Here is a 21,683-nt window from a genome sequence, read left to right as displayed (position 1 = left end):
GCTGCTTAACAACAGTGATACGTTCTGAGAAATGCATAGCTAGGTGATTTGTCATTGTGTGAACGTCATAGAGAGCCCTTACACACACCTAGATGGGCTATATGCTATACATACTATATACACCATATGATACCATATCCTATACACACACACACAAACCTGTGGAGCAGGGTACTGTACAAAACAACACAAGATTAAATCAGCACAAGAGAAAAGGACACAATCAAGAGATTCAGTAAACATGAGATGTATGAGGCTCCTGCTATCCTAACAGGTCACACTGTTTTACAGCAAATTTTGTTTTTTTATCAATAGAAAGAGTACTCTCTAAAATAATAATTATAAAAAGCATAGTATAGTAAATATATAAAGCAGTAACATAGTTACTATCATTACCAAGTATCATGTACTATACATAATTGTATACATTACCCTTTCATATGACTGGCAGCACAGTGGGTTTGTTTATGTCACCATCACCACAAACACAAGAACAATATGTTGTGCTACTCCATTACTACGGCTATGGCATAACTAGGTCATAGGAATTTTATAGCTCCATTATAATCTTATGGGACCACCATTCTCTATGGGGTCTATCGTTGACCAAAACCTCACTATGCAGCACATGATTGTATATATATACATATGTATTGTGTGTGTACACATACATCTTATATATATAAATTTCTCTTTACATGGTTATTTCCACATTTCATTAGGATTCAAGCTGAAACATCTCCCAAAATTTTAATAACAGGTTGGTTCTTTGGAGTTTCCAAGAACACAGGACATTTATAGTTAGTAGATTAAAAGTAAATTTTAAAATGCATAAAAAGCATTATTAGAAGGTAACCATATTTCAAAGTTTAGAAAATTAACACTCATACATGCCATTTTCACTTCAGACCATGATTAATGAATAACAGTCAGTGAGATGCTTTGATTTCTTCCTTGGGCAAAAATGTACTGTCCATAAGGAGAAACAGAACACAAACTTAAGTTAGAGTCACAGAATATCCTTCTTAGAATCTCAGGCAGCTTACAGCCAACAATTCCTGACTCTTTGGGCCCGCAGGAACCAGCAGAAGCAGTAATGAAGACCTGGAATGACTGTTACTGTGTCAGAATGCTGAGCAAAATGGAACAGGTCTATGAATAATTTAATCTTCTTATTGGAAAGGATATAAACCAGTGTGGAAGGAGAGTAATCTGGACTCACTGGGATATTTGACTGGCTAATTTATATGGGGTTTTTTTATTGCTAACAGCTAGGTAAAATGATTCATTACTTAATAAACATTTTGTCTGGTTTACAAAATATTTCATAAAGTCCAACATGTGGAACAAAAAGTATCCCTGACTTACCTCCAAACCCTAATTTTTAAGTAAGAGACAGAGCAAGAAGGTAGTTCTATAAATACAGCCCAAATGTAAAAATATGCTCGTAGATTAACATACTTTTCAAATTTTTCCAAGCACAGTGTATAAAAAGAGGACCCTTCCTGAAAACTGCAGATCAATGGTTAGAATCCAGGACCAAAATGGCTCAAAGTCCTCCATCATCATTATGCTAAGTCTGAATCTGGTACCATGGTTGACGCCAAAAATGACACTGGCATGCAGCTTGACCAAACAGAAACAGGTATCTCACAGTGACTTAATTCTATCTGGACCCACATCACTATGCTTGGTCTGCTTTCTTGTCCTGGCAGCCAGTTAATACCATCCTCAGAGCCAGGTATGCAAAATAAAGGACTATATGAAGCCAGGCAGGAAAGCATGAAATATTGGCACCCTCTAAGCAAGATCAAGTATCCTGCAAGCCCAAAGGAAGTATTGCCCCAAGATTTCAATCACTATGTTAGAAGCATAGTATTTCACAGATAATGCTAAATAAAACATTTCCCACTGTGTTTGGTTGCTCACATTTGCAGAATCTTTCACTAAGTGCTGTTCTTCATTTTCTCTTGGGCTTCACATGCTCAGACTGGGTCCCACTATGTTCATATGACACCCCAGCACAGTCCTCTTGATCTATAAAGAACTTCCACTTAGGGACATAACCACCAGACAGAAGAATGCCTTCTAGAAATTTTATACATTTTAAATTGGGATTGGAAAGTCCTATCATATAATAATAAAAAAAATCAACAAGACCATTTTGATAACGCCATTAAATTTCAAAAATGCATTTTCTGGTGTTTGGAGCTACGAGGAACCCATCATGCTACCTTTATCTCCATCCCCCTCAACTGCCTCTCCATTGTTGTAGAAGACGCATACTTCTTGCTGTATTTTGGTTTTGTTTTTGTTTTTGTTTTTTTTGCATGAAAGACTCCTGATTGGAAAAAGTGGGTACAAGATAACATCTTAACCATGCTCACCTAGTGAAAGAGATATGAAATGAACGTGATTGGGAAGATTCTGAACAACAATATATACAATCTAATGCCATATAACTTTTCTTTTCTTTTTTGCTATCCCAAAAATATCTCACTCTGAGATTCATAATTTAAAATATTTGATCAAATGGAAAACCTGAGAGGAATGTTAAAATTGTGATCTATGTCTGGTTAATTCCATTCTAGCCAGCATCTGGCATATATCACACTAATAAAGGGTTGTTTCCTAAAGATGAAGTCATTTGTCACATGGTGCACTGAAAGTTTATTGTGTAAAACCAAAGTATTGTAATAGTAACAGTAAGAGGGCAATCGTCACTATATCTTTGTTACCTCTGAAGAATCTAATAAGTGGGACAAGGTATTTTCATTTCCTAGACTTTCAATGGGGGCTGAGTTCTATATAAACAATATAGAAAGTAGTGAGCTTCTCATCCTAAGAAGCCTTCAGAGCAGAGCTGGCATATCCTGCAGAGATGATGATCACAAAGGAGCTCTGTATCAGGTAGAGGTGCTCTGAAAATTACAGGATTTGTACCAAGGTATTCACAGCAGAGAAGACTGGTTTTTTTTTTCTACCAGTTGAGTCATAGGCTAGGTTAATTAACTGCAGTATTTCTTACTTTGCAATCTTAATCATCACTAATACTATTAATCACAAAACCTTAAGGACCAATAATTAAATGTAGAAAAACAAAGGGACTGCAGTAACAATCACTAATTTCCCATGAGCCAGGCTGTGTGAGAGAAGCATTCACATTCCAAGTAACGCCTTAGCCTGACCAGCCTTCCTCTCCCCACCTTACTGAAGGACAGAGACTTCCAAAAGGTTAAATAAGTTGTGAGGTCACAAGGCTGGTAGGTGGCAGAACTGAAATGGGTGTGTATCCAGTATACATATGTGTGTATGTATAAAGATAAGAAAGTGAGGAAAACATTTCAAATGGAAGAAATTACACCCAAAGGAAGAGGTTTACTAAATGGGGCACTTAATAGCTCAACCTTGAAAGGCTGAAGGACCTAAATAAGAAAAGTCAGATTTTTCAACATCAAATTTCATAGTCATCTCAGAAAAAAATTGAGGGACAAATGCTAGGAAAAAGTTACTGAAGATAACCCTCCCTAAACTCCAGAGAAAAAGGCCTCAAGACTTCAGAGTAACTTTTCTACAAAAAAAAAAAAAAAAAAAAAAGGCCACAAAAAACAGGAATCCTTGCCCTCCTCTCCTGAATGCCTACGCGTGCAGCCTGTCAGTAGCAACCACACATTCGCTCCCTTTTTTCTTTCTCTCTCATCTTTTTGTATCATATTTGACCCCATATTCTGTGAAATACTAACCAAGATTTCTGTTTCTCTAGTGTATTCATTATATATGTTACAAAATTCATGAAATCCCCTTCACCCTGTTTTCTCCCCTTTTTATGGCCTTTGCATGGATGGCCTCCTCACAACCTGCTCCTTTCCCCAGAGGCCCCTCCTCCTCCCCACCCCCTCCCATCCCATTCCCTGCCCCTCCCATCCCACTCCCTGCTATCATCAGTGATTACTTTAACCAAAGAAGTTTATCTTCTCAATACTCCGGTATCACAGTGTTGCTTCCCTCAGGAAGTCTTCTCCCATCCTTCCAGGCAGAAACAGTCTTTCCATCATCCAAGCTCACACGTTTCCTCTACTCTAGTCTTACAGCATTTAAAACATTCTGCCCTGTACTCTGGTTCTACTTTTGCATCTCATTTCCATTACTTTAGGAAGACAAAGTTCAAACCTGACTTCCCATACGACATATTTAACACAGCAATCACTGTAGCACTTTCCATACCCTAGCACTTCAAAATGCCTTATTAACTTGATCGGTATTCCTAGAAGCAAAGATGATTAAATTGAATGAATAGCAGTGTTTTTGCAGTTGAGAACCCTGAGGCCGGGTTTAGCCTGTAAGAATTCTATGATCTCGAAGCCTGATTATACACCAGGGCACCATATCAGTACCTCACCGTACTTCTGTTCTTGTTTAATGACAACTTACCCAGATATTTAAGACATGCTAAACACTATTTTCACAGTTCTTAAAGCATTTCTTCAGTGTCTTTAAAAACAAATATTAAAGTTATAATAAAATCATGGTTGTCATGGCATTGAGAAAACTAGGAAGCATTTCCTCCCAGGCCAACAATGGAAAGTACTTGCCCTCCCATTTTATTCTGTTTTCTATGTATGTCCAATGAAAGATTTGTAACACATATTTACTTTTTCCCTCAATTTTTAACTCATCTTTATCCGTTTTTTTACTTGTCTCACCTTTTTATATTGTACATTTCAAACTTATAGAAAACTTGAAAAATCACAACAGTGAACCCTCTTATGTCCTTCACTGAGATTCACCAGTTGCTAACACTTTGCCACATGTGCTTGGTCATCTTTAAACTTAATTTAAAAATTTACTACACCAAAGTCAGAGAAGATAATGGGAAATAAATCATAACCAAATTGATGTAAATCAAACTATATGCACTGAACAGGTAGTATTCATAAATAAACATGAATAATTTAGATTAACTATAAAATAACTATTAAAATAATATTTTCAGCCCTGACCGGTTGGCCCAGTAGTAGAGCATCAGGCCAGCATGTGGATATACTGGGTTTGATTTCCAGTCAGGGCACACAGGAGAAGCGCCCATCTGCTTCTCAACCTCTCCCCTTCCCTTGTCTCTTTCTCTCTCTCTTTCTCCCCCCACCCCTTTGCCACAACCATGGCTCAATTGGTTTGAACACATCGGCCCTAGGCTGAGGATGGCTCTGTCGAGCCCCTTCCTCAGGTGCTAAAAATAGCTTAGTCACAAGCATTGGCCCCAGATGGGCAGAGAGTCGGCCCCAGACAGGGGTTGCTAGGTAGATCCCTGTCAGGGTGCATGTGGGAGTCTGTCTCTCTATCTTTCCTCCTCTCATTTGGAAAAGAAGAAAGAAAAAAGAAATATTTTCAAAATTTAAAAACACTATTGATTTTTTCTTCACTTCCTATTTTATTCCAAGCTCACATCTTTGGCTATTTTTTGTATAGACTAACACACAAAAGAGAAATAGAGCCCCCCAAAAATGGAATAAGCTAGATATAGACTTACAAAAATTAGATATGAAATGTGAAAATGAACAAGGACTATGCTGAACCTTCACTGTTCACACCAGATAAACACAAAGCTGCCTACCCAATTTGAGAAAGGATGGGAGATGTATCCAACAGGCCAGACCTGGCATGGATAGGTACAATAATAGGTAAATACAATCGGCTCCCCATAGGGCCACAGCTTGACCAAGTCTCAGGGAAGAAGCAGTGAGGTCCATCACAAACTGGTTCTCCCAGGATAATTAACATAGAGGACACTCACCCATTCTTCATTCTGAAAGGGGATGATTCACAATGCTTTTTCCCTTCTACTGCTAGAAATGAAATGAAAGTGTATAGGGGCTTTAAGCTTCTCCTAATCCAACATTACTAAAATTGTCTGGTATAGCTGCCTTGAGTTGAAACAGGTTTCACTCCTTTGTTCCTCAAATCAGCATGTAAACCCTGGAGACACAGATCTTCCTCTTGTCCCATCAAAAAAAAAGGCATGACACCTTCCATAGACATGTTCCACGGAAGGAAAAGGTGGGAGGCAACTGGCCACTAGGGATCAGGTTCTTCTCATAAAAGCAGATGTTCAAATGTCAACATTTAAAGATCAGCCCTGGAAAACCCTCTCTTCTAAATCCATTACAACCAGCCATAGAGTTGTAGCTATTTTTAGTATCCAACACTGCATTTACCAGACTGAGCTATACTTCACAAACACTGGTCAAATGTTCTCAATGCCAAGCACACTATCTCATAATACTTTAAATAGACTTTTAAAAAGTGTCTCTTCAGCGAGACTTACTGAAACAGGCGTGACAAGATCATGTTTTTGAAGGGACCAAATCCCGAACCAAGTCTTAAGCCCGAGAAATGTAAGGCTGTTTTCTTTCTAAGTTAGCTGTAGTCTACAGAGACTTCACGTGGCCTCAAATCGAAACAGCACAAAATGCCTCCAGTATTAACCAGATGTAAATATCAAATATTTTAGAAAAGAGTTTCTATTTGTGGTTCCCACATTGTTAACCTCAAGCTTCCAAGAACTGCTGACCTAACCGTGAAGATCCCGATTAGATGCCCTGGAAAGCCCAAGCGTGGACTGCAGTGAGGACAAGGCAGGAAGAAGGGAAACTAGGAGAAAGGACATCTAGAACATCTCCCACCTTTGTTCTAACCAGGACGTTCTTGAGTTTTTCCATTTTACATATTATTTTACTAGATAGACTTTAGTGATTTCAATGGATGGAAGAATTCCAAATGTTAAAAAAAAAAAAAAGTTAAAAACTTCTGTTCTAGAAAAATTCCCTTGATCGATGCACAAGGAAACAACTGAATTGGATAACGCAACAGAGCCATCACCTGGTAATTGTTCCATTCCCCACCGGTTCCTTCTCACAATAACCCAGGAGAATTAACAAAGCAATATTGTTCTAGCAAGTCTAGGAAAACCCCGTTTTCTTATGTTATGAAATACATGACATAAAGCCTACTAACCAAACAATCCTTTATTTTGGCAAATTTGTAGACCACAAAATATGATTGCGAGCTGCCACTACTGGCAGGGGAGATTTCACGGTGTTACAGAGCAGATGCCAGGGCTCTGTGGAATAGAGAAATCTATTTTCAGCTGGGGTTCTCGGCCAGAAGTGTCTTCCCACTGAGAAGAGTGTGAAATGCCTGCCATCACCATGACTCCTGACCACCGGATTCTCACTTCAAAGATGAAGTAGCAGAGAGGTAAAGTGTGTCAACACCCTCTCGCCAAAAACCACCAGGAGCACAATCTGCAGTCGACAAGCTGGGTTTATTACAAGTTGCATGGAGGGAGAATGCACACCAGAGGGAACCATTAGCACCTCAGCAATCAAACCTAGGAACAGCACTGAAATTTTGGTTGGGCGATTTGGGGAAGGGGCTGGAGAAACTGGGCTTTGTTCTAGATTGGATGCTGGCAGAAAACAGTCAAGTTTCTGATGTGCAGAGGGGCAGAAACAGCTAGGCGGCACTGCCTGCTTTTCAAACTATCTGTGGTAAAGAAACAGCTTCTTTCTCCCCAACTGGTCTCACACTGATAATTTTGTAAAGTACAATAAAAACTACTTACTAGAAAAATTAAATTAAAAAACAAGACACAAAAACCCCGTCCCCATTATTTTTTTAGTTATTAGAACACAAATACAGTAACTGTAAAATTGCTATAAAAGTTTCTCTATCAGAGGACCAAGGGAAGAATTAAGAATTGTACAGGATGTGACACCTGGCACTTCCTGGAAGACATAAAATATTCAGTGTGTTTCATTTTAGGGCCCTGGCTGATGGCTCAGTGGATAGAACATCAGCTCGGCATATGGATGTCCCGGGTTCAATTCCCCATCAGGACACACAGGAGAAGTGAATGTCTGCTTGTTCCCCCTCTCCCTCTTCTGTCCTTTTTCCCTTCCTGCAGCCAGTGGCTTGATTGGTTTGAACATGGCCCCAGGCACTGAGGATAGCTCTGTTGGAGCATATCAGTTTCAGGCACTAAAAATAGTTCGGTATTAGAGCATCAGCCCCAGATGAGGTTGCCAGGTGGATCCCAATCAGGGTGCATGCAGGAGTCTGCTTCACTATCTCCCCCCACACATTAAAAGCAAACAAACAAACAAAAAAAACCCAGTTTCTCTATATAGTTTCCATTTCTAGAGTTATCTTGTACAAACCTCAATCTGTGGACACACTTAGTAGTACTTTTTCTAAATTAAAGCATTCTGTTTAACATAAATTAACTCTGACTCAGATACTGCCCATCTCAAAGTCACATAACACAAAGTCATACAGTGGATCTGCTCTCCATACCCCTACTTCTCTCCCTGCCATCGTCTCCACTCTCTCTCCATGGCTGCTGTGAGCTGGAAATGTAGAAAGTCTTCCATTTCTGCACACCCTCAGAGTTAGCACTGCCTGCTACAGGCCAGGCTGACCCTTTCGCTGAATCAAGCTGAAGGCCTGGGCCACATTTCTCTGTTTTAAAATGGTCTCATTCATAAAATAGCTCTACAAAATACTGCTTTTAACAACAATTTTTAAGTTAAATATGATATACACACACATATGTTTTTTAATATTGTGATACTTAAATTCTATGGCAAATTTAACATCTCTGAGTTCCATGAGGATGTCACCAAGCTTATTCCTTTCAGCATTTCACAGGACCTGGAAGAGTGCTTGGCCTATAACTCGATTCCTATGAATATCTTTTAATTGATTGATTGATTAGATCAGTGATGGGGAAAAATGAATGCCTGAAGTGTATACCAATAGTGTACTGTGCACAAACATACACACACACAAACACACTGTATCTACATATACATGATGTCAACAGTTAACTCCATATCTTTAAATGAGAAATTAAACAAACCTAATAATGTTCAGTCACAATTTATATCTATTTTTCTCTTTTTTATCACAACATGTTACTACCCTAGATTTCTTTATCTATGATTACATAATATCACGCATACAGTGAGAATAATGTTTATTGCTAAACCAGGTTTAAAAATCACTGTGGTAATCCGCTGTGTGATTTCCTGGCCTGTTGCCTTCCCTCAGTTGATTTTTAAGCCAATCTCCCAAGTCTCAAGTCTTAGCTAAGGAGATGAAAAGTATATGATATTAGTTTTATCCTTAAAATCTAAAGGAGAATATTGAATTAAGTATTATTCTCACAATGTTCTACTTAAAAGTATTATAAAACAGTACCTTTTATATAACTTATTTCCATTTATATCTTACCAGTACTAAATCTAGCTCTGTCAGTGAGTACATTAAACTTTAATGACTTAGTTAATTCACGTCTATTTATGTAGAAAAGAAAAAGAATTTGAGAGACTCCTTATGTCTCCAATGCCAAATCTGAGGGCATGAATCTTAAACTAATGGACTCCAACTTGGAGAGAAAGACTTGCCACACATATGCTATTCAGTTGTCTCTGCTGGCCTTTAAAATTCTACAGAACATCAGGAGGAGGTGCAAGACTCAAAAATAAAGCCTAAAACAACGAACTCACCAACATTTCATAAAACATGCAATATCCTAACTCCTTTGGGTTGGTTTTCGGCATAAAGAGGGGCAATAGCGGAATATTCACAGTACTGGTGGAGGACCAGCCAACGTAGCATAATTATATGAAAGAATGTAAGGAATATTTTGAGAAATCCTAGAAGCAGTGACAAAACAAAGGGAATAGCTCTGAACTCCCAAGAAACAGCAGCCTGGCAACCACGGAAAGGAAAAATGGTTGCTCTTTTTAAACAAAGACTTGGAGTCAACTGTGGATGGAAAAGGCATAAACATTGACACACTTTTCAAATAATACCTGGAGATACAAAACAAATAAAAAATACTGCACATCTGCAGAGAATGTAAAGAAGGGTCAGTTATTATAAGTTTCAACTACAGGACTGAAGAGCAATATATGGGTATTGTACTTGAAGATAAAGGAAAAAATGAATTGAAGCCACCATACAGAGTCAACTATATCGCACATTCCTAAAGTAATGCAATTTGAATGAATTCTGACATAAGATCTGCTCATTTCCCATCTTAGCATTCTGTGGGGAAATGAAAGAATGCTTTCAAAATACTTTCTTTAAGTGGCCAATGTTTCCATATAACAAGTATAATACTATCATTTTGGAGGAATCTATGTTTCTTTAGCATGTCTTCAGAACGCTTTGAAAGAAATGAAGTAAAATTCCCCACCGTGACACAACAGAAAATACAAGCAAAAATATTAACATAGTTGTCTTTTTGTTTCTTGGAATAATGCTGTCTTCATGTCAAAATTAAGCCAAAGCACACATCTTTGACAGTAAAATGCTGTCTATTCTTCCTGATTTTGAAATATAATAATGAGGCTTCCTTTCCACCTCTACCTTCCAAACTGTGCCGAAGCCAGGCTACCCTCCCAAACACCTGCAAACATACACACACAAAAGGGCACGAGTCTTACCAGACCATCACAGTTGTTAATGGCAACAGAGGTTCCTGGAATGTCCATGACGTCACCAACATAAGCACAGTTAGTCTGCAAAGGCTCTCTTTTCCAGATTCTTTCCGAAGCACTTCCTAGATGATGATCATTAACAGGGTCAGTTATATTCCCAGGCACTGACGATGTTTCATGCCATTCCACAACAGCCTCAGGAGCTATTAGCTGAGTGTTGGGCTTTAGTCGCAGATGAAAATCTCTTCCAAAAGCTGTGATGTTAAAGAACAATTGCTCAGGGTTGGAAGACACATCCCTCGTTGACCTCTTTTTGTGATTTGCGGAAAGAATATGGGAGAGATAGTGTCCTTCTAGATTTGTGCTGACTGGCGTCACCAGCTCATACTCTTTCTGTCTCTTTATTGGTGAGTCTGTGGAGTGAAAAAGAGAATTGTAGGACCCGGTGCAACAAGAGAACGTAGCAGGATATAACACAGGCATAAAGTGGACCACCTTACAAGATCACACCTCAATCTGCCCAACAAGTATGTTTCTGAATCATCTCATGTTACATTTTGAGAACTCAAATCATTTCTCAAATGCACTTAGGTAATTCTGTGTTCAAAGAATTTTTTTTATTTTTTAGAAAGTTTATTACAATGTGAATATTTATATCTCATTTATATATTTCAGAACTTCAATGTAAGTTTCCATAAACTATACCTGGTTTGCTAATAATCAAGACATGTTCTCAATTAAACTTTTAACAAAGTTTCTATTATGTAAAATAAATTTTTTCTTCTCTTTAAATTTTTTTTCCTATAAGAATCCTAGAATATAAACTAGTTACTAAATAGCTACTTTATGTTGCATGTACCATGGCCTGTAATTTATGTACTGTAATTTATATACATTCTTTCCATCATAGTGACTCTAACAATAATACTTCACAGATAAGAAAACTGAGAATCAGAGGGTATGTGTCCAAGGTAAATTAACTGTGAAGCTGGAATATGGACCCAACTGCTACTCCAAAGACTATATATTCATTTTGCTACATTATATTGTGTCTCATAAATAACAGAGTATTTTCAGAAAATGAGGAAATGGGTAAAAAAGAAGAAATAATAATCTATAAATTAAATATGCAGGTACTAGTTCATCAAAAGCAAATAGTATTGTCATTTTGCACCATATTCCTTACATTGGATAAATACTCATTTGAATATGAAAGTGTATTCCTGGTCCACCTGGCAACATGGGTGGCCCCTTACATGTTAAACTGAATTTAACAATTAGAACTTAATTCCCTTAGTTTGGCCAATGCAAATATTGTGTCTGCTAAAATACAAGTGACCTTGAGAAAGATAACACACTGAATGAACCATTTATCCCTTCCGAGAAATAAATGTGAAGACAGAGGACAGTGAGTACTGAAGGAAAGGAAGGGGCAGCAAGGCTGAAGAAAGAAAGCTTGGAAAAGGGAATGTGAGAACATGAATTAAATAGTTCCCTACCTTCATAATTCTAGCCTAAGACTAGTCCTGTATTATGTTAAAGTACCCTGAAAAAATTACATGATTTACAAATACTGCTGCTCACTTACAGAAAATGCATGTGCCTCATCCAACAGAGTTTAAGAGCCATAAGTGAACCTATAGCCTATGCTCTTAGACTATCCTCGTAGAATCACTATGTTTTCATCATTTTCCTGCTTTTTCAATACCTCAAACAATGTGCAAAGTACCAGAAGACAAATGAAAGTATTTTGCAACTTAGAAATTTATTGGGTGTATACTAGTTATCATATATATATATATGATATATTTATATATGATATATTATATATGATATATTTATATATTTATATATATATATTTATATATAAATACACACACACACACACACACTGATAATGACCAATGGATTTAAACAAAAGATCTCTCTCTATTAAATGCATGGAGTAACACGGTAGTAAATATGCACTAGGTAGAGAAGGAGTGAGGAGTGTCCTGCCACAGAGAAAAGCGAAGCCCGACTCCCACACTGGAGCAGAATCACGCAGCAGTTCATGAGCCCCGTGTCGCAGGTGCTCCAGGTCCTCATCAAGGACCTGCACTAGGCATTACTGCCAGCACAGACGCAGAGATCAGTCTCCCCACAATCAAATCTCTGGTGAATATTCTTGTACATTCTGGTTCAGGGAAAGAACTCAAAACTTGAGGGAATGAACTCAAGTATCACAGAAGCGAAGCGATGAAGGGGAGAGTTCCCGTAGCAAAGGATGAATCGGGATCTTGGATATGGACTGACAAAGCTTACCCCAAATTAATTCCTTGAGCATAAATACTTCCCATTCAAGCTGGCATTCCCCGTACACTTTAATAGAAGATTTTTCGCTTCCCAGGGTCTCCTGTCGGTAGAAATTGTTTAATGTATTCAGGTGGTTATTCAGTAACTAGAGAACCTTGGCTTGTCTAGGCTGCTCCACACCCTGACTGATGGTACAGGGTCCATGAGCATCTGCCTGCACCAACAATCCCACTTATGACTCTCTCTAGCTATCAGTTTACTGTTTCACGCAAAGGAGAAAGCAACGCTAGTTAATGTATGGATTTCCCATCTCTTATGAGGGGAATTTACACAACCAGGCTCTAGGCAATATACTGATATCTGGTTAAGTGACTAGAGAGCCAGAAAATGTAAGAAGACTACAGGGAGGCTACTTCACACCCAAGAGGATACACAGAGCCTCATGTTTATAGTAAACCATACATTCCAGATTCACTGGGACAGTTCCATTTTTCCTGTTAGACAATACATTCTGAATTTTTATTCACAATAAAGATGGTGTATTGCTATAGAGCTTTGTCTTCTCTAATGCTAAATAGTAAATCACTCCTAAAATGTGCACATAAAAGCCATTTCTGAAAATAAACCTGGAGTGAGTCATTTTCCAGGTAGAAATTGATGTAATCATGGGACAAGATGCACTCAGGAACCTCTCTGGCTGCCATCCTCTGGACGGTAGGTTAACAAACTGACAAAGGAGCTACCCTGTCATCTGCCACTTATTAGCAGAATAAATACTGGGCTGTGCTTTGTGCTTGAGACTATGTCATCTCTAATTCTCACTACAGTCATGGTAGGCAGGTATTACTATCTCTAGTCTTAAATAAGAAAGCAGGGCTAGGAGGCCTTATGCTAGCCAGCAAGGAGCCAAAGGAAAAATTCAATTCTGATCATTTTCAAGTGAAGGTTATGCTCTTATGCTCTTATTCACTTCCAAATAGATGAACATCTTATTGTCAACTTCTAATGATGTAAGAAGGAAAGCTGCCACAAGAACGATGATGTGCTGCCTACCCACAGGCAGCCAACCAAGTTTTCTCAAGTGTTACCTCAGAATTATCTGAAAAAAACCTCTTAAATTCTTGGTATTTGGCGGAAAGAAAATTAATAAAAAGAGTGGTGGGTAAAACTCACAGCTCTCAAAAGTATTTAATCTTAGATTACAATTACATAAGAACACCAAGTCGTGTCCAATATTAATTTGGAATTTTCTGTGTTCAGAAATTACACATTTCTCAGGCCCAAATACTTCCGCAAAGCAATAGAGCCGAGAATCAAGGAATGAACTACAGTGTAAGAAAGCAGCGAGTTAACACAGGAACTTGACTCAGTTTCCTCATTTGTTAACTGGAGGTTAGTAACAGTTCCATTTTCACAGGTTTGGGGAGGGAATTAAATGAGATAATGCTAAGAATTCAGTCAGAATTAGCTATTTTAACTTAAATGAAAGTTTGCTACTCGTTAAAATAATGCCTCTGTGTCATTTTAATATATGAAACTATTCAATTGTCAGCCAAGATGGCATGTAAAGGCTTTTGTGGGCTGTAAGTTTCACAAGCACAGAGGGCTGGGTCATCCTGTGCTTACCTACCACCCGGGCAAGACTCAGATATAGTGCATTTCCCACAATCCACTGGCATTGGCGCACGCATGGTCCATCTCCCTACTCGTAGGTATGTAGTCTGCAATCTTACCTAAGAGCAAACCCTCCATTTATATATCACATCATAGCCCCTCTTGCCTAGGCAAGAACAGTTTCAGCAATTGTCCTTTCCCTCTTTCCTCATCAATTTTTCCCACATTACTAGAGCATTCACACCAGCAAATATCCCCATCTCTAACAATAACAATAACAAAACCTTCTTGACGACATATCAGCTGCAGGCAAATCCACTGCTTCTCTCCCCGTTATAGCAATACTTTCAAAAGATTGACTATATGAGATGCCTTCCATTCCCCTCTTCCCATTCCAGTTGTCTCTCAAACCCACTCCCATCGGGCTCTTGTGTAGGTCACCAGGAACCACAGGTGTTGCTGAAACCAACACTCCACCTTTATACTTGCCCTATGAGCAGCATTTGACTCAGTTTCTCTTTCCTACTTGAAATTCTTTATTTAGCTTCCCGGACACCGTTCTCTTCCAGTTCTCCTCTTTCCGTACTGGTCTCCCCTCTCATCCTCCCTCACGTCCCCTATTCCCATGACTGTATCCACTACAGTGCTGCAGGACCAGACCTTCTGCGTCTACTCTCTCTAGCCCGGGGAGCTCATCTCGTCCCATGGCTGTGAATGCTTCCACATTCACATATCACTAGCCCAGGCTTCGTCCATCTGTGAGCTCTTCCTTTGTCAATGAAACTGCCTACAGATCCTCTCCATATGGACACTCCTAGGCACCTCAATTTAACATTTCCAAGAGTCAATTTTCTACCTTCTACTTTCAAATCTGTCCCTCACCTATGTCAGTAAAAGTCAATCCCACCCTCCCACTTACCTGGACCAAAACTTGAGTAAACCATCTTTAACTCTTCTCACACCACACACCAAATCTCTTCACAAATTCTATTGACTCTACCTTCAAAACACCTCCAGACTCTGACCACTGCTCACCACCTCCCCTGCTACAATCCTAAGGCAGTTTTTTCAATTGCTGGTCTACAGGCCAGTCTACCAGAAATTTCGTGCAAGTGCATGAAAGAGTTAACCGCCCTGATGTTTTATGAAGATTATAAACCCAATGATTTTAGTGGAATTTTTATACTAAGGGTGATTTCTGCCTTAGCAGTCCCTGAAGTAATTCTCCTCTTTTCACTGGACCCCAAGTATAAAAGGGTTGAAAATGATTGCCTGAAGCCAAACAATCATCATCTCAGTTTTGAATAAAACTCATAACCATTATCTTTGCTGCTGCTGCTCGTCTTTAAAGGTTATCCTCAACAAAGAGCTAGAGTATTCCAACTGGCAGATCATGCCACACTTCTCCTCAAAACCAACAGCTCACAGTCCAGCACTGGGAATCCCTCCAACTTCAGGCCACTATACTTGCTATTTCTTCTGCCCAGACAGGTGCATGGCTCACCCCTAAATTCCTTCAGGCCTTTGATTAAATGTGACTCTCTTAGTGAGGTCTGTCCTGATCACCATAAGTAACTCATCACTCTTTTTCTTTTTTTATTTCAGTGAGAGGAGGGGAGGCAGAGACAGACTCCTGCATGTGCCCCAACTGAAATTCAGCCGGCAAGCCCACTAAAGGGCAATGTTCTGACCATCTGGGGCGTTGCTCCATTGCTCAGCAACCAAGCTCTTCTTAGCACCTGAGATGGAGGCCATAGAGCCATCCATCCTCAGTGCCCAGGGCCAACTTGCTCCAATCGAACCATGGCTGCAGGAAGGAAAGAGAGAGAGAGAAGTAACCAGGAGAGGGGTGGGGAAGCAGATGGGTGCTTCTCCTGTGTGCCCTGACCAGTAATCAAACCCAGGACTTCCACATGCTGGGTTGATGCTCTACTGCTGAGCCAACTGGCCAGAGCCATCATCTTTCCCTATACCACCTTTACATTTCACTTTTCTGCACAAAATTTGTTACTATCTCAATCTATAAATTGTATTTATATCTTTAGCAGAGTTGGATTAAGGTCAGTTGAGGCCCCCAGGTGCAGAGAAAATACTGGGCCCCTTACATTAAGAAAAAAGTGTAAAGTTGGGGTTTTGCAGGGCCATTTAGAAGTCGGGGCCCAGGGCACATGCCTGGTTCGCCCGCCATTAAATCCACCTCTGATCTTCATTATTTCTTTGTAACTACTAGTATATAAGCTTCAAAAGGGCAGGGATTTTATTTATCTATTCCCTTCACTACAGTTCCCCAGTGCCTAAAACAGACCCTGAAGTCATTCAATAAATATCTGTGAATGAGTATATGAATGAGTGAGAGCAGCCTGAACCTGAGGGAGTATCTAAAATTTTAACGCATCCTCTTTACCCCAAATAGTAATTTACTACCAAGCGATCAATACCAGCAAACTATACAAGTTATCATGTACCTCTACAACCAAAATTTTGCTCACAAACATCGTATACATTTCTCATAGCTCCTGCTGGCCTATAAATCAAACATTTCATAGTACTGTATCCAGGTCTTATCATTTAAGTTACTAACAACAACAACAACAACAAAACTATCTAATTGTTAAAACAGACCTCCTGGAATGCAGGCACAGTGCCCCTCACACTTAGAAGCAGGCAGCAGGAAATTAGCAATCACTATCGATCTTTATATAATTATAACTATACAAATCAAAAATAAAAGCAACCTTGAAAAATCATCTAGTCTTTGCTTCTTTCTTACAATTCAGGCATCTCATGTGGATGGCATTTCTTTTTCTTAAGTTAGAGGTGGAGTGCCTTTAACCTACTCCTGCTCGTTAGGAGAGTTTTCTCTGAGTATTATAGGCCTCTTCGTCCCCATTAACTCACACCTGAACCCCCAACTCCCCACCCCTTCCCGTAAAGTAGAGTGAAGGATATAACTGGTAAGTCTGGGAACAATAAGAAGTTTGCAAAGCTCAGCACCTCCTCCCTCGTCATTCCTCCTCCTGGGAAGGACAAATGACAAGGAACACATGTTCTCTTCCATGTCCCGAGGGGCAGGCAGGCCCCATGGCGGGGCCTGTCACACGGTGGCTGGGGTGCACTGTCAGCCAGAACACTGCCTCACCGAGTGAGAGCTCCATGCTGCACCCTGGCCTTTTCTGAAAAGATATTTTCACTGTCTTTAGATTTGCTATTTTTCAACTTGTTCAGAACCTAGGCAGGTAAGAGGGTATGTTTTCATTTTGGATATCCTCAGAAACTTGAACTGCTTTCAAGAAAATTATTGTCACATCTCTGCTGGCAGTCTAATTAGAACACTAACAATTCTTGTCAGAGAATTCTCTCACATCCAGATTCCTCATGCTAGTTTAACCTGATGCTTCTTCCCTTTGTGCTGCATGGAAAAATGAAAAAACCACATTCTTGTGTAAATGTACACGTATAGATGTGGGACATATGTATACATCTGTACACACACATGCACAAATATTACACAATGTACATCAAAAGCTCTGAAGAGTTGATGTTCTACGCTTATACATATGTACAGACCTTTGAGCTAGTCAGACTTACTGTTTTCATGTCAATTGTGTTACAACTTTCTAATAGTTTCCAAACTTAAATCATTTCTGAGGCTTTGGACCCATTTACACATGTCTGTGTTTAAGCATAACACCCCCCACATAATAGGCCCTCAGTAAATATAGCATAAAAGAAAAGCAGAAATTTCCTCAAACTGAAACCTGAAAAGGACAACTCTCCGCTGAAAATAATGTCTTACACTCACTTTATCCTTAAAAGACCCAAAGCAAATTCCTCATTTTACTAGAATATTCAGTTTGCCTTACTGATTTCACTATTTCTATTCATGATGTCCTAAATCTCTCAAACCTCCAGGCTAGAAAACTGACTTCATTTTAACCTGTACCCCAATTAATATCATTCAAATTCTATTGATCTCATCTTAGGAATTTCTCCTTCTTCTAATCACCTTCAAGTCATCGCATCACACCAAAAGGCTGCCGCCAGTGCCAAGTCCTAACTCCCCACATATAATTTCTCATTACCAAATATTGTATAAATTGTACCAAAGTGTTATCTAAATAAATGCTAGGAAACTTGTTTCGAAGCCCCACATTTAAAATGCCTAGGTTCTGACAGCCAGCATCAGTTAGCAGCTTGGCCCATCTCAGGCACCTCCAAGTGCATCCATCTGCAGTTTGCTTTGTAGCTCATATCAAGGGCAGGGCACAGGCAGAGGATGACCTTGGCCTGAACCTCCCAAGAGGCCTCAGAATGACACATCAGGTGGCCACCCTCAGACCAGAGCACCCCCAATCACCTCCACAATGCCACACTCAAAGGGCAGACTCGGCAGGTGCCAGAACCCCATTAAAGTGAATCTTGCTCTAAAGGGTCAGCCGCTGAATAACAGCTCCTCCACTGTAACCAGGGACAGTGCTGACAACCAGTCAGCCTGGGGGTCAATGCTTCCCACTGATGTGCCAATAGCAATCAAGGCTCAATTACAACAAAAGGGTGCATACAGCCCATTCAAGGGACACATCTAAAGCACTGAGCTCAGTTGATCATGAAGACATGCCCCTAGGCACACCTACTACATAAGGCCTCTCTACTAAGACTAAGAGATATAGCAGTCTACCTAACACCTAGAAACAAATACAAGGAGGCAACCAAAATGAGGAGACAAAGAAGCATGTTCCAAATGAAAGAATATGACAAAACTCGAGAAAAGGAACTAACCACAATGAAAATAAACAATCTACCAGACGCAGAACTCAAAACACTGATATCAGTGAGAACTTCATCAAATAGATAGGAAACACAAAAAGGAGATAGAAAACACAAAAAAGAACCAGTCAGGAATGAAGACTACAATAACTGAAATGAAGACTATATTAGGAAATCGACAGTACACTAGATGAAGTAGAGGATTGAATCAGCAATCTGCAAGATAAGGTAGCAAAAAACACAATCAGAACAGCAAAAAAATAAAATAGAAGGAGTCCAAATAAAATGAGGATTACGGAGTCTCTGGACAACATCAGGTATACCGACATTCATGTCATAGGGGTACCAGAGAAGAAAAGAGTAAGAAATTGAAAACCAATTTGAAGAAATAATGACTGTAAACTTCACTAACCTGGTGAAGGAAATAGACATACAAACCCAGGAAGTGCAGAGAGTCTCAAACAAGATGAACCCAAAGAGGCCCATACCAAGACACATCATAACTAAAATATCAAAGGTTAAAAACAGAAAGAGAAGCATGAAAGCAGAAAGAGAAAGGCAGTTAGTTACCTATAAAAACAACACAGAATAAGTGCTGGCGAGGATGTGGAGAAAAGGGAACCCTCCTGCACTGCTGGTGGGAATGCAGACTGGTGCAGCCACTGTGGAAAACAGTATGGAGGTTCCTCAAGAAATTAAAAATCAAACTGCCTTTTGACCCAGCTATACCACTTTTAGGAATATACCCCAAGAACACCATAGCAGTGTTTGAAAAGAAGAAATGCACCCCCATGTTTATGGCAGCATTGTTCACAATAGCGAAGCTCTGGAAACAGCCCAAGTGTCCGTCAGTGGACGAGTGGATTAAAAAGCTTTGGTATATATATACTATGGAATACTACTCAGCCATAAGAAATGATGACATCGAATAATTTACAACAATATGGATGGACCTTGATAACATTATACAGAGCGAAATAAGTAAATCAGAAGAAACTAAGAACTATATGATTCTATACATAGGTGGGAAATAAAAATGAGACTCAGAGACATGGACAAGAAAGTGGTGGTTACGGGGTGGAGGGAGGGAAGGGAGGGGGTTGGGGAAGGGGAGGGGCACAAAGAAAACCAGTTAGAAGGTGACAGAACACAATTGGACTTTGGGTAATGGGAATGCAGCATAATCAAATGTCAAAATAATCTGGAGATGTTTTCTCTGAACATATGTACCCTGATTTATCAATGTCACCCCATTAAAATTAATTTAAAAAATAAAAATAAAAATAAATAAAAAAAAGAAAGCTCCCATAACATTGCCAACTAATTTTTCAACAGAAACTTTGCAGGCCATAAGGGAATGGCATAAAATATTCAAAGTGATGAAAAGCAAGTACCTATAACCAAGATAAATCTACCCAGCAAGGCAATTTAGAATTGAGGAAGAGATAAAGAGCTTCCCAGACAAGAAAAAACTAAAGGAGCTTATGACCACCAGTTCAGTATCACAAAAAATCTTAAAGTGTTAAAGGGACTTCTTTAAAAAGAAAAAATATATATATACAGCTGTATTTCTAAAATATAAATAATAAAATGGCAATTACTACATATCTAGCAATAATTATTTTAATGTAAATTGATTAATGCTCCAATCAAAATAAACAGGATGGCTGAATGGATAAGAAAACAAGCCCCTTACATATGCTGTCTACAAGAAGCTCTTCAGATGAAAAGACACATATAGACTGAAAGTAAAAGGGTGGAAAAGATATTATATGAAAATATAAACAAAAAAACAAGCTAGGTATAAATACTTATATCAGACAAAATAAACTTTAAAAGAAAGGCTTTACAAAGACACAAAGAAGGACCCAGCAATTCCACTTCTGGATATTTATCCAAAAAACCCAAAATACTAATTCAAAAAGATATATGCATCCATATGTTCCCTTGTCACATTAATTACAATAACCAGGATATAGACGCAACCTAAGTGTCCATCAATAGATGAATGGATAAAGAAGAAATGGTGCATGTATACAATGAAATATGACTCAGCCCTACAAAAGAATGAAATTTGTCATCTGCAGGAACATGGACGGACCTAGAGAGTATTCTTACAAGTGAAACAAGTCAAACAGAGAAAGACAAAAACCATAAGATTTAACTTATATGTGGAATCTAAAAAAACATACAAATGAACAAACAAAACAAACTCACAGATACAGAGAACATTCTGATGTTTGCCAGAGGGGAGGGGTGTTGGGAGGGGGGGGAAAGGAAAAAAGATAAGAAGTACAAATTGGTAGTTACAAAATAGTCATTGGGATGTAAAGTATGGCATAGGTAATATAGTCAATCTTGTAATAATTATGCATGGTATCAGATGGGTACTACATTTATTAGGGTGATCACTTCATTAATTATATAAATGTCTAATCACTCTGTTGTACATGTGAAACTAACAGAATATTGTATGTCAATGGCAATTTAAAAATAAAAAAT

The 21,683-nt window shown here is 39.0% G+C and overlaps 1 protein-coding gene across 1 annotated transcript in view; it reads right to left on the bottom strand.

Moving 5' to 3' along the window:
- Nucleotides 1–21,683, bottom strand: part of ADAMTS3 (ADAM metallopeptidase with thrombospondin type 1 motif 3) — a 259,718-nt gene that overhangs the window by 224,077 nt on the left and 13,958 nt on the right. Inside the window, exon 3 of the mRNA XM_066280883.1 lies at nucleotides 10,512–10,918. Coding sequence (XP_066136980.1) covers nucleotides 10,512–10,918 — 407 coding nt within the window. The remainder of the gene's footprint in view (nucleotides 1–10,511; nucleotides 10,919–21,683) is intronic.

The sequence above is a fragment of the Saccopteryx bilineata genome, chromosome 5 (assembly GCF_036850765.1).
Source record: "Saccopteryx bilineata isolate mSacBil1 chromosome 5, mSacBil1_pri_phased_curated, whole genome shotgun sequence".
NCBI classification, from domain to species: Eukaryota; Metazoa; Chordata; class Mammalia; order Chiroptera; family Emballonuridae; genus Saccopteryx; species Saccopteryx bilineata.
This window is presented reverse-complemented; position numbering and strand designations above follow the sequence as displayed.